General features: G+C 38.4%; 1 protein-coding gene across 1 annotated transcript in view; it reads right to left on the bottom strand.

Moving 5' to 3' along the window:
* The window catches only part of LOC762952 (cystathionine gamma-lyase), a 40,390-nt gene extending 31,919 nt beyond the window's left edge, over positions 1-8,471 (bottom strand). The window contains exon 1 of the mRNA XM_030995703.1: positions 8,124-8,471. Coding sequence (XP_030851563.1) covers positions 8,124-8,327 — 204 coding nt within the window. The 5' untranslated portion in view covers positions 8,328-8,471. The remainder of the gene's footprint in view (positions 1-8,123) is intronic.
* Between the last annotated feature and the right edge of the window lie 6,492 nt (positions 8,472-14,963).

The raw sequence follows: 14,963 nt of genomic DNA, 5'->3' as shown, positions 1-14,963 counted from the left end.
CAGGATTGTAAATTTTATAATTAATTTCGAGAAAATGAACCATAACTTGTACTTTAATATATAGCTTTGTTTAAGATCAAATTCTTGAGAACTCTTGGTATAGATTTCAAATGTTGGAGTGATAGTCGAAAAAACCTCACAGCGCTGTGTAACAGGGAAACTGGTGATGATGAGAGTACAGGCACTCCAAGATGCATAGTCATGCTCACTGATTTGAGTTAATGCAGTAAATGTTTCACCAGTATCCAAAGACGGACAATCACTCATAGGAAATGCCAAGAGTCTATCCCTTTGTCAAATATTGATATTGTAGATGTTATTACAAATTAAAGTCATCTAAATGGACTTGAGAGTTGACATTAAAGGTGTGCACACCATTGATGCTGCAGTTTTCATAATAATTGTTATACAGATACTATGGATAGGGCTGATCATATGAAGTGTATATATGCAGTATTGAGGATTTTGTTATGGTCCAGTCCAAGTTGACTGATTTTTATGTTACATGTATGTATGTATATATATATTTACTTATTGTTTATCTGTCGAGGACGACATCTTTTCTGGTGGGGAAGAGTGTGATCAGGCCCGACAGATTTGATTGTTTTGGATAAATTATGCCCCCCTTTAAAATTTGTGTTAATTATAATTCACTCCTAAATCAGTGACTTATAATAGAATATATAGTTGGCCAAAAGTGGCATCTCTTAAGAAATACCCCCCCCCCCCCTTTTGGAGAATGGAAGAGTCCTAGACATCTTAATTGATGAGGAGAAACAAAGGAACAGAGTGCTGGTGATGCCATGTGTCATTCTACATGCTGACACCAATTACACCACAAGTAACTGTTTTCTTCTCTTCATTTTATTATTCTAGGTAAGCTTATTCTCATTTATATTTTATATCTTATTATTAACTGTATATGTAATTGTTATCATTAATGTCATGTATCACCCTCTTAATATTAATATATTCCATATCAGGAATATATGGACTTTTAGGGATGAAATATGAAGATAGCTTTGTGACTGTGATGGTGCACTAAACTTAGTTTAGCGAGTACGCTAATGCTGATGTACTTTTGTGTTCAGATATATATATATATCGCCAGGATATTGTTACTAAACAGTATAATGAATTAATGAGTTTTGCAAGTACATAAGTGTGTACTATTTCAATGTTTTATTATCATGCGTTAGAAGGTATAGAATCAGTAGAAGAATAGGATGATTTGTATGATGTGAATGAACGTCTCATGAAATGGTAGTGTATGTGGATATATATACCCATCTCACAGCTAGTGTGTTAACATATATGCAAGCCTGTATATTGTAGCCACTTGCATAGACTTACTGTCGTGAAGTGTAAACATGGTACCCAAGTTGTGTATAGATTAGATGTGAATAGGACCTTTGTTCTAAGAGAGGGATTTAGTCGCCTCTCTGATAAGCTACATCTAAACAGTTTGGTAAATAGAGTTTCTCTCCTCCACCAGCGATAGTAGTCTAATTAGGCGCAGACCCATTTAAAAGATGTAGTTTGTTATATTATAGAATAGTGCAGTTATTGATTGATTAATAATCGAAGCACACATTTAATGAGTTTGATTATATATTATTATATTGTACATGTGTATTTTGTAACCATGATACTACAATAGAGCAACGAGCTTAGTAATTTATTAGTTATGTTAGAGAAGGCAACTTCAGTGGTCTGAATTGTAGAATAATTGAGAATTAGGCAAACCCAGCAGAAGTTTCGGCAAGATGCTTTATCTCACCAGTTTGGTAGAAATCAGTTTCTCTAAAGCTCATGCATATATTCGTTTATTAAATCTTAAGTTTATTTTCAGATGATTTATACAATCATTACATGTATTTAATTGTCCTTGTGGGTTTTGAGACAACGTAAAACTGTTATACATGTAGTTGTATATTTGTAGAATGTATAGTTTTACCTTGACTTATTATGTTGCGGATGCACCAGTAATTTGGAATTGCTTGGTTCTTAAAACGAAAGGATTATATATAGTAGAATATATTCTATGCTAAACCTTTAATAGATGAACAGATATATGAGTGCATCATATAGTTACCAGAATTGCAACACGTGTATTCAAAGATGGGATACTAAGTTAACTATTAATTGAATTTGTTAGAAATGGAATTCAACCTTATATTTTACCTGTGGTATTTAAGCCACGAAAGTTTAGTTAGAATTAACTAAAACTGTATTATTGTAAGCTGTTTATATACTTAGTTAGAAGTTAGATTAGGTTTTGTTATGAGAGAAGATCTGGCTATTGCAGATCGATGTGATATAGTTTTAATGTATAAAACTGAAGCATGAACATGTGTTCATGATCGCCGTTGATATTTGATTACTCTTATTCATGATTATTCTTGCTTATTGCGATGGTATTAAGAGTAATAAAAGTCATTCTACATGCTGACACCAATTACACCACAAGTAACTGTTTTCTTCTCTTCATTTTATTATTCTAGCTCCCCTTCCCTGATAGGGGCGTTACAAACTGGCTAAACAACCTTGGCTAACCATTTGTTTGTTGAGTAAACCTTGATATCTACCTGCAAACAAGAGACTGTCCACTGTCATTTATGCACAGTCCGGACGTACACGTGTACATTTTTACACCAGCATCTACAGTCTGGCATGGCATGTTTATCAACTTTCTAATGACATATTTATCAATGTTATAAGTACACTGTCTGCTTGTTTTAATAACATGCCCTTATCTTGTTAAAATGTTATGTATTATGCCAACAACAAAACATGTATACATGAGTGATCCAGCTTCTGCTGCTGTTCATGTATAATGATTCATTCAAACGTATTTTGATCGCATTGATAAACCATTATTGAATTTCATTTCTTTAATATGTTACAATTTTATATGTTATCCCAGTATGTTGCACAGTCTCTGAAAATGTTTGTAATCTTCATCCATACACTTTGCACAGTGCACATCCTGTTTTGTTTATCTTTGTTTGTTGAATACTTATAGCTTTTATTGATAAAAAGACAGACAGGTAGTTCACCTGAAATGACTTGCAATCTTGCAAACCTACTAAAAAAGTTAAATAGCTGTGCCGGTAAACATGAGGCCTACATAGTACTGTATACATGTATGGTACACAGGACATCTGCGATAAAAGTAGCTGACCCTCATAATGCAAAATCATTGTTTGTTGTGTAGATCTCAAGATCTAGTGCAAACAAAAAGGTGGGGCTTGTCACTTGTAAATAATTCAGTCCACACAGTAAGGTGAACTGGAAAGGTAAAAGACCCTGTCGGAAGTGAAAAATGATATGGATGAATATTAATGGGAAGCTTATATTATAAGCCATGGATTACAATAATACATTAATTACATGTACCGGTATGCTATGTTAGTGTCTATCAGAGGAGAGAGCTTTGAAAAGCTTTGGAAAGCAGAAATTGTCGACCTAAACCCTAAATATTGACATCATCTCATGTGGAGTACGCATATTCACAATGACTTTGCATTACTCAACCATGGCTCATCGCCTCAGCTATATAGGCGAGCAGATCAGGTCCCATATGTTGTCACAGTCAAACACCGTAAATGCGGCAAATTTGACCACTGTTGACCCGTTATTTAGAGGGGTGCGGTAAATGTGGTTTTAATTTGCTTTTGTGCTGAAAGTACTGAAAGGGAAATTATGTTTCATTTCTTTAAATAATTTGTATTCCACATTCATTCAGCTTGCCATTGCTATAACTGTATTTTCATTGGGATAAGGTCTTTAATATCATCTGCCAGACTGGCTTTGTACAGGTATGTATTCTGAAGTTGTAATAATGGTAAAATTAGTATACTACATACATGTATAGGCAACACCCATACATATACATTGTACATGCATGGTAAAACCAGATAATTTCACATATGATTTAAATGCATATGGTTAGTGACAGTTTCCTGCCAGGAAACGATTGCATCATTTTTTTGCATCACTACACATTTTTTTGCAATAAAAAATCTAGCAAGAACTGAAAATTAAGATACGTTTCCTGTCAAGAAAGTTCTAGTTAAATTTCACAACATGAAAATAAGGGTTCTCCATAGACAACAGAAGAAAGTTTTTGAATCTTTTGTCAAAAAAAGTTGTATGCTTCTTGAAAAATAAAGAAAAATATGAGCAAAATTCAACTTCAGTACTGGCCAGTGGCCACATATTTCCTCTCAGATTAAATGAACTTTTTGTTGTCATTGTCAGGAGCTTATTTATGGATATATTTTCTTTTTTTACAATACCATCCATATTTTGTTTTTATTTGGAGGTTTTTTTTCAACCAGATTTCTTTTAGAATTGATTTTTTTTTTTTTTTTTTTTTTTTGGGGGGGGTTATTTCAATTTCTCCTTTGTTTTTTGTGCGTGTGTTTTGTGTTGTTCTCGACTGTTCCTGCAAACCCCAAAAGAGTGGCTAATATTCCTGACCATTGTCAGATAGTATGGGACCTGTAGCCGGTAATATAATGTTTGTACAATACAACATTCAGACTAAAACAGGACACTTATTCTTAAATATCATTTTTTTTGTTAAAAAATGACGCACAAAAATGCGTTTCATTTACGTTTCTTTATAGAACGTTCAGACAACAAAACTAAACAATGAATTTAGGTAGTGTGGACACAGTGAGAGCTTTCTCATCGTTTTGAATTCTATTTTCAGAGCAGAACAATGGGCTTAGTTTCAAGGTGACTTTTTAATGAACAATGCACAATGGATGTAAACCAAATGTTTATGAGACCAACATGTACAGTATGTACAAGAAATTAATGAAAGTGTACAATACAACAGGTGATTACCATGTAATACAGTGACACACACCAGATTCACATCCGGGCCCTGTTTGATAAAACTTTGTATCAAAAACAAGTTACAATAACTGTTATAAGCTACTGAGATCATGGCATTTGATTGGCTGAGAGCATATTTGTCATAGAAGTTAAGCATTTGTTATCGGTTACAACAAGTTGAATGAAACAGGACCCTGATCCTGTTTGGCAAGCACAGCAGCTAGTGCGTGTCCAACCAAAAGTGCAGTGAACTTTAGCCTTTCAGGGAGATCGACCTATATCATTAGGAGATCTTGTATAAGTATCCCAATAAAACAATGTACATGTGATATTCATATGGAAAACGATTTAGAGGATTGGAATGATAAAATGATTGTATCAGGACAAAGATTTAAATATGAAACAGAAATATTTGGAGTTGACTTCAATGTGACTACAGTAAATGTTATGCATGTGCTGATGAGTCTACTCACAGGTCATGTTATTTATATATTACTGGTTTATACAAAGGGGAAACAAACTCTGATTGCATTTTGATATAAACTTTTAATAACCCTTTACAATTACAAAAAACAGGCAATTTAAAGCATGCATTGTTGCAAATACCTTGTCAGAATGAAACCCTAAATGTACAAAGCAAACATTTTTTGGAATGCCAATGAATAGTCACTTTGATACTACTTTACATTTACAACAAGGCCAGTTCAAGCCAAGTTGAAACAAGAAACCAAACTTCATGTTGAGCTTGCTCCCATTGTAAAGAGATAAGAGCCAGCCAATAGCAGAGCAGTCATGGGGAGACACCTCCTATTGACCCCCAATGCTATGAGCCCAGGCAATAATCTGATTGCATCACACAAGACAATGTACAACCCAACTGTACAGGCCACTGCAAAACAAAATTTGGTTTCCATGTACATATATTTTGAAAGGTCTAGGATTTCATTAGAAAAATATTGCCAAACTGGTCTCTTGGTATTTGTTGCACACCAAAATCTAACTAACATTGTTGCTGCAGAATGATTGTGTTATTGGCTCTCTTGTAGTTACTCTCTTGTCTATTAAAGTAATGTGATTTTATTTATAGTGAAGTGGACGAAGATCATTCAGTCCGAGTCAAGTGTGTACATGTATGGCTACATGTATGTACATGGTTTGAGAATGGACCTACACATGTAAATAGAGGGGAAATAGAAGAAATGACTTTCTTATTTTACACTTCTGTCATTTAGGTCTAGCTTCATGTGTACATTGTAGATTTTGTATGTAGTAGAACTGTACGGGAAGTTAAATTTGCCCTGCACAGAAATGTGCATACTTTGTCTTTAGAGTAGCTGATAAAACCTTACACATGCAGGTCATCATGACTTGCACAAATTATATTTCTAAAATGGAACCAGTTCCTGTTTGTACATGAATATTATAAACCAGAATGTAAGTAACCCTAGAATAATGGTATCTGTGTAAACTTTCTGTTGAATGTTCATGAAATATGATTATTTATTTATTTGGCAAGGCTGCCTTATATACATGTACAGGTACATGTAAGACACATTCTGATGAAAATATCACTGTCCAGACTCCACTGACAACTTTGACTTTATCATGTTAGGACCGTTTACTTGATTCATATGGAGTTAACCATTAACCATTTACAATGTACAAATTCAGTTCACTGTATCAAGTTTTGTTTTGTCCTCACTTTCTCTCCATCCCTCTCTCTCTCTCTCTCTCTCTCTCTCTCTCTTTCGCAGCAAGCCAACTAGTTTTAACTGTTCATGGGAGCTTTTTTTTCCTCATAAAAACTGATTGAATTCTCTACTTGGTTCTTTTGTTTTAACGTTAAGATTTGTGTGTCTGAACACATAACAAAATTGACACATTAGCATTTGCTCTGTATGTCATCCAACCAATATTTGCCCTAGCATATTGAGACAGTTGTAACAGCTGCATATACATGTACCGGTATATACATTTATTTATGTAGCCATTAGGATGCAGTCACAGGTTAAATACTATTTACATGTACAATACTTTTCTATCGGACGGAACTATTTGTAATTGTAGCTCCGTAAAATGACTTGGTACTTGGTTGGGTAATCCTTTTGGCAGCTCACTCAGGAAGCTATACTGGGATGGTAGGTGAGGCAAATCTGAAGCAATTTCTGCTAACATAACTATCTCTCTCAATTAGGCCATGTAAAATTGATTACATGTTGATCGTCCGGATTTTTTGAAAAAGAGGAGGAGGGTGTACCATGTTATTTGATATTTGATATTTCAAAATGGCCGCTCAAAATGGCCGCTCGGTACATTTTCCCTGACAGTCGAGGCTATTTTTTTTCAAGATGGCCGCCGACAATTTTTTTTTTTTTAAATCAGAAATAGAGCCATTTTAGCAGTGTTTTTCATGTTTTTTTCTTTCAAAAAAAAAAAAAAAAAAAAAAAAAAAAAAAATAACAAATAACAAAAAATAGGAGGCGGCCCCCAAAAAGGAAGCGGGCGGGGACGATCAACATGAAATCAATTTTACATGGCCTTAACTAGTTGTGTTGTTTGCCAGTCATGCAATTGCAATCTACATGTATCTAGCTTATGAAGAATTGATGAATCAACTTAAGCTCTGAAGAAAAAGAAAATCGTTTAATTTACATGTACATGTAGATCTACTGTATGTACTATGTAGTATAGTCTACCCAAAACCAAACGTTGTGTTCGGACAAGTTGTTTGTCCAGTCACTTGAATGAAAAAAGCAATTTAATGAAGTTTACATGCAAATATTTCATGAGTCTTTTAAGACTTATGTTAGACAATATTATAAAGGACAACCATTTATGCTGCTACAGCTTAGATCTACTCATCTAGACCTCTAGTGGAAATTTATGCAAAGTTTTTGTTAAATCCAAAGGCAAAGGCAAAAGCAAATGATTTATTCCCGCACACACCGACACATTTTCATTTTTGTGAATCCGCCAAAGGCTAAGTGATCAGTTTTTGTGCAAAAAAAGGAGTAATATCTGTTGAGAAAGTCTGATTTACGCGATTTTATTACCAAGCCTCGAAGTTACTAAATTCTTTCTCAGGTCAAAAATCCTGAATTGCCAAATTTCCAACATTTTCATGAATCAGGTTTTTTACTTTAGTTTAAGATTGAACTTTCAACAGACATTGGTCTTGAGACCTGGATATACGGTGTACCTTTAAAGGCTAAAGCATTCAAATTCATTTCAAATTGATGGTAGAGAGAAAATTTTGAAAAGTGGTCTTAGCTTACTCCTGGCATAACACCGGGCGATTCTTGTTTGAAGGTGGTCGAGAGTGAGATGAGCGGCACGACGGCGTTCGATGCCCACTGCTCGGGGTCCTGGCCAGCGTGGATAGCATCGGTACCGAAGTGAGGAAACGGGGTGAAAGGCGGATCGGGATAGGTGCCGTTCTTTTCATCATTTTCACCTGTTCTCTGGCGTTTGGTCGACATGATGATGGATTTACAAAGTAACTTGCTTTGAAACGTAAAATCGACTATTTGGGTTGATTCTCAGCTCTCTATTTCGGCACTGACAATCCGGCTGCTGTGCAAGGCTCACTGGGATGTTTGCAAAGATCAATAACACATGCAAGCAAAATCACGTTACGTATTTCAGAACATAAAACACAAGAGGGAGACAGACAACTTTGAACAAAATAGCTGGGGTTGATTGATTGATTGATTGATTTTTATTCGCCAAGCTTCCAACATCCAACAATATACAAGAATAACAGATCAAAATTAAGTCAGCTTGAGCAGGATAACCCACGAAAGCTCGAGAGCTTATTTCCAGTGGGGTCCCCGACATACATGTACAAAAATTAATAATCAAATAATAATATTTCCAGCCTGACAGATATGAGAAGAAAAAAAATTATAAAGATAATAAAGATGATAATAATAATAACAACATTAAACTGATGGTAGACATGATAATAAGTATAATGAGAAAAAGAAGAAGGAGAAGTAGAAAAAGAGGAGGAGGAGGAGGAGGAGGAGGAGGGGAGGAGGGGATGAGGAGGAGGAGGAGGGGAGGAGGAGGAGGGGGAGGGAGGAGGAGGGGAGGGAGGAGGAGGAGGAGGGGGAGGGGAGGAGGAGGAAGAGGAGCTAGGTGGAGGAGAAGGAGGGGGAGGAGGAGGAGGGGAGGAGGAGGAGGGTATTAGTGGAGGAGGAGGGGAGGAGGAGGAGGAGGAGGAGGGGAGGGAGGAGGAGGGGAGGGAGGAGGAGGGGAGGGAGGAGGAGGAGGGGGAGGGAGGAGGAGGAGGAGGGAGGAGGAGGGGAGAGGAGGAGGAGGGGAGGAGGAGGAGGAGGAGGGGAGGAGGAGGAGGAGGGGAGGAGGAGGAGGAGGAGGAGGAGGGGAGGAGGAGGAGGGGGAGGAGGGGAGGAGGAGGGGGGGGGAGGAGGAGGGGAGGGAGGAGGAGGGGAGGGAGGAGGAGGAGGAGGGGGAGGGAGGAGGAGGGAGGAGGAGGGGAGGAGGAGGAGGAGGGGAGGAGGGGAGGAGGAGGAGGAGGAGGAGGAGGGGAGGAGGAGGAGGAGGGGAGGAGGAGGAGGAGGAGGAGGGGGAGGAGGAGGAGGGGAAAGGGAGAGAGGAGGAGGGGGAGGAGGGAGGGAGGGAGGAGGAGGGGAGGGAGGAGGAGGGGAGGAGGGGAGGAGGAGGGAGGAGGAGGAGGAGGAGGAGGAGGAAGAAGAAGAAGAAGAAGAAGAAGAAGAGGAAGAAGAAGAAGAAGAAAATAGTGATGATCATGTTGAATTTCTATAACGTACAAAGACATATTAAGTATATATACAAAATCAAAAAGTATGAACCGGCAGCGACTTTGCGTTTTACACCCTGGCCTGGACCTTTTCCCAATAAATTTCAAGGAACCGACTGGGAAGAGTCTATCCATGACAAGATATTGCGCGCGCACGTAGCTCTTCTGCAATGCTCAACGTACGTCCTATATGTCCAGTGTCGCGGTACGCGGTACATGTACTTTTGTATCGAGACGTACGAGTGAGAGAAAAACAACGAATAACAACAGAAGGAAATAGAGAAAAACAATAAATAATTAAAGAACAGAGAGGAAACAAAGAATGTCATAAGCAGAGAGAGAAAACAAAAACTAACTTGAAAGAAAGAGAAAAATTAGAGAAGGAATTAATCAAAGTAAGGAAAGAGAGAAACCAAATAATATTATGGTTTTTGTGGTTTAATTCCGCCTTCTTCAGGGTTTCAATTTTTGACGTGTAGCCTACTTTCAAACCATTTGCTGATTCGGACCCCCCCTAACACACGTGTACACATATCGACACATACACAGACTACACTCGACATAATTATGTGTAATGGTAATGTAATACATAAACTGTGATTTAAATATTGCACTCGTACCATTTTCTATTATTGTGGGATCACGTCTTTCATTTTTTAAATTCATGTCATTTGTTTCTAAGACCTAATTTCTCTAATTCTCTTGACCCCTCTCCCTCGCAAAGGCGTCTGCATTGCCACTCCGTCATCATCCTCGATGAATTCCATCGTGCAGCAAGCTTCTTAACTTGTTGTTCTGAACTTGAAATCCTATATCTTCAGTATTGCAGCTGCGTACGGTGTGTATAAATGCTGCATCGACGTACGTCTGTGCATGTACGATTCGATTTGGAACTGGCGCGCCCGATCGAGGAGCGTAGACTAGACTCATTCAAGCAGTTTCATTGCTATTTACCGGGAAAATGTCCAGGCCAGGGTGTAAAACGCAAAGTCGCGAACCGGCAGAAGAATTCTGTATTCAGGCTATTTCTTTCATATAACAAGTCGCTTGCTTTTCTCCTCTGGCTCTGAGGGACCGGGATGTCAAACTCGGTCAGAAAAAAAAGGTTTGTGCTGATGGTCGATACGAAGAAGAAAAAAAAAATCATAATTGATTAGCATGACGTCACAAAAACAATTAACCCTGTCAATGCACTTTCGATGTAAGGATACCCCTTCCAATAACGTATGTTATTCTTTAGTAAAGGATGAACTTGACTGCCTTCTTATTTTAGTTTATTAATAACGAATATTTAATTCAATATTCAACCTTTTTATAAGACCCCAGTGATATACTATTATACTAGTACTTGCAAACACTATTATTGTACAGGTGTTCAGTATTGATAGAGTTTGTTTTAAGCCCATCGCAAATGTACTATATCGTCCTGCGATCAGGTTTTTGAAGAAATGGCAATATTGTACTAGAAAATCAAAACAAACTTCATCATGATTTAGCTCCTAGATACTGATAAGAATAATAACAACCGGACATTTTAGTGCCCTGAACTCTTTTAGTCAGAAGAAAATTTTAATCGGCTTCACTAGTCGTCGACAATCGCACGACGGGTCTGACGTCACTACGATTCTGAGCCGTTTCAGGCTGACGCCTCGTGTGGAACGAGCATAAGACATAACGAGACCACTGCTCTATACCACTGAATGAGCCATTGCGCCATCATACAGTTAATATTAGTATTGAATAAATTGTATTTGTATGAGTAATGGAGCTTTCGGGATCATAATACACATAGGCTATACACTCCGAAAACAGAAAGACAATGCGATGCTGTTTCTGAACAAGCGCCCTTTATTACCCCCGGACCCCGGGGCCCGTACGGTTCTAGGGTTCTAGGACACGGTGAACACCTACCCCCTGGACATCAACCCCCGGATTATCACCCCAGTCAATTACTACCCCCTAGAACAACTACCCCTAGGACAATCACCCCATAGGGCAACCACCCTCTAGGACGACTACCCCCGGACAACTGCCCCCAAACAACTATCCCCTTCGATAACCATCATCTAGGGCAACTACCACCAGACAACCATCCTAGGGTCCTGCCATGCATTTTATTCAAAAAAAATTCTCTTTCTCTCTATTTTTTCTTTTTGTTTTTTTTTTTTTTGTGTGTTTTTTTTTGAGAGAGAGAAATTTAAGGAGATAAAACAAAGTAAAACTTTATCTTCCATTTGACGTAACATACAATCAATATCACTAAGTAATGACGAAAAAGATATATTTTTCTTAAAAGAAATCCTTGCTTTATCATGCAGAGGAAACGAATGACGCATCATTGAGAATTAATTGACCTTCCCAGTCATCAGCAGAGCTCACCATTTTCAAATGATGTTTTCAAAAGAATATGGAATTCCCATTTCATGCTTGGACGATATCATGAATGTCATTGTTTCAAATGTTTATTTGTTTGAACTTCATCTTCATCACAACGTTGAGCTTTTGCGGAAACATGAAATAACGATTTAGATGGTTGGGTCGCTGTTTGACGGTGCAGACCATTAAAGGTAAAGACCAGTATTGGAAACTCCCCAATTTCAAAAAATGAAATGGAAGCTCTCATTACCAATCATGTGAAAGAATATGTTTTGACTAATACATGATGATAACAAAATTGCCGGGAAACCGCCTACTAATTCATATATTTGGTAAATTTGTTTCTCTCATGGTCTGTGAGAGATATAGGGTAGTCCCATATACATCTTTCTGTGTATAGTGCTTGTAACTTTACGAAGAATGGGCCAAATTTCTTATCATTTTGATGATTCCAGAACCTTGCAGATGCTAGATGCTAGATGATCAACCTTTTCTGATCGATTCCACAACGTTTCTTTCACAATGCAATCGTATGACCATAACTGGTCTTTACCTTTAAAAACTTGATCGGTGGAATTACAGCTCTATTGACGTAAAGTAATATCACAAGTGTAGCCAGGACCCGGCCCCCCCCCCCCCCCCCCCCCCCTCAGTGTTATTTAGGGTACGCATATGCATGTTCCCTCCTTTTGAAAACACCCCCTAAGTCCAGTGTGTAAAGTCAATTTTGTGAATGTACGAGCCGGACTTTGGTACGTGAAAAGTACCCCTTTACCGGACATTTTGGTAACACGCATGCGGTCATTCCGACCCCGGAGTGGGGGGGGGGGCGGGAGCCAGGGAGTAGGGGCGACAACTTTAATCCGGAAACATTAGAGTATCAGGGTCTTCGATAGTTTATTTTGAATGGATGTCGGACGAGACTGTAGATACTCGACCATATAAATCCAAAAGAAACTATCATCGCATCATTAGATTGACATTCTCAGACATGTCATAATAGCATCACCATTTTCAAAAAAGTTTTTTTTTTTTAAGGTTATGGAACTCGCATTTCGTGCTTGAGCAATATCTTTGAATCACATTGTCTCAAATGCTTATTAGTTTAAACGTCATCGTCGTCACAAAGTTGAGCTATCGCGGAAACAAGAAAACGATGGTTGGGTAGTTCAGGGACTGCGCAGACAATGATTAACGCTGGATCGGTGGAAAAGTAGTGTCACCATAGTAGCCAGGGAAAGGGGGCGATAGCCCCGCACCGGAAATATAACTTGTCGGTATCAATGGCGTAGATAGTCATTTTGAATACACTGCAAATAGTACGAAATGGGCTAGTCGACCATTTTCAAACAAAAGTCATCAGATTATAAGCATTGCAAATATTAAGGGTAAAAAAGCACCGCCGTCAAAAAAAATTGCCGACAAGGCTCCAAAACCTCTGAATTTGCCAACAGGAATATCTAAATTTGGGCTTTCATCTACTTTTTTTATTTTTATTTTTTTTAACGATTTTGTTTTATTTCTCCAAATGTGTAATACAAACCATAACATATAATTAAATAAAATAAACGTGTTCAATATTGATGCTTTTACATAAACATGATTAAACACAAACTTATTTGCAGTATATAGTAAACGTATAAGTACCTAAACATAAAATGTCAATTGTAAATGTTATTCACTTATATGAAATTAAAAAAAACTTAAACAAATCTGGAGGTAATTTTACTGGAACAATCTACCCCACCCCCCCCCCCCACACACACACACACACACACACACGCGCGCGCAAACACACAGACACACATACTTCTGGTCGAAATGCTTGCGAATATATTTCAGAGCTATTAATGTGTGGAGAAGTGTAATGAGGGGTGAGGGATAATTGGGAAGGATCTTGAAAAAGTCGGACAGTCACCACCTTTCCCTGGAGCATTGAATGACAATAAGAAAAATGGAACTTGGGAAAAGGAAGGCGACGCGACTCTCTCCTTCAATTTAATTATTAAATGGCCTTTTAATACTCATTTCAACTAGAGAATGATGTGAGTTGGTCTAGCGGCATGTTCATTTGGTCAGCTTTCTGTCTTCACCTACAAACTGACTCAGGCGACCCCCGTTCGAAACTGAGTCACGTCGTTCGGATAGTGACGTTAAGGGTCGGTCCCCAGACGTAAATACTTATCTGATAGATACACATCTGTAAAAATCCAATTACAAACACACATCTTACTCGATATCTCCTTCTCCCGTTAACCGATCGGTCCATGCCATACCACCAGGGGCCCAGATCCAGCCGGTGGCCAGGATTGTGGCCCAGAGGCGGGGGGGGGGGTGCCAATTCGTGAGAAAAGATTTAGCGGCGAATAAGCGGTGGGGGGGGGGGGGGGGATTAATGAGCGCTATTTTTTTTGCTCAGCCGGTGAATAAGCAGGCGGGGAGAAGGGGGTCATGAGCTCTATTTTTTTACTCAACCCCCCCCCCCCCCCCTTTGAGCAACAAAAAAAAAGTAAAATTGTGGTTACCATTTTTTTTTCTCCACTTTTCATGTGCCAGAGGCGGGGGCCCGTCTTCTTTTTTGTTTTGTTCAGGGTGTCTTTCACTTCCTTTGTATTGCCAGGGGTGATGGGGGCCCGTGCCCCTCCCCCTGGATCTGCCACTGATGCCACAACCCATTATTATTTCTTTAGACTTTCTCTGAGGGAATGATTTCAAGGTCTACTCCCAGACTGTTTTTAAGCTTATAGTGAGAAATGACATTGAACTATAATTATGAGCATGATTAGTCAGATTCGTTTTTATTTATTTGTTTTTATTTTTCACAAGGGATCACAATACTCGCAAAAGTCATTACCCTGTATAGAAGTGCATGAACATGATGTTACACAGAACAGGGAGTTCCAACTCCCTGCACAAACCATGAATGAGTGCATATCCACTATCCCCTATACCAAAG

Source organism: Strongylocentrotus purpuratus, unplaced genomic scaffold, assembly GCF_000002235.5.
Source record: "Strongylocentrotus purpuratus isolate Spur 01 unplaced genomic scaffold, Spur_5.0 spur5_scaffold_3, whole genome shotgun sequence".
Classification (NCBI taxonomy): Eukaryota; Metazoa; Echinodermata; class Echinoidea; order Camarodonta; family Strongylocentrotidae; genus Strongylocentrotus; species Strongylocentrotus purpuratus.
Note: the sequence above shows the minus strand (reverse complement) of the source record. Positions and strands in the feature narration are given on the sequence as shown.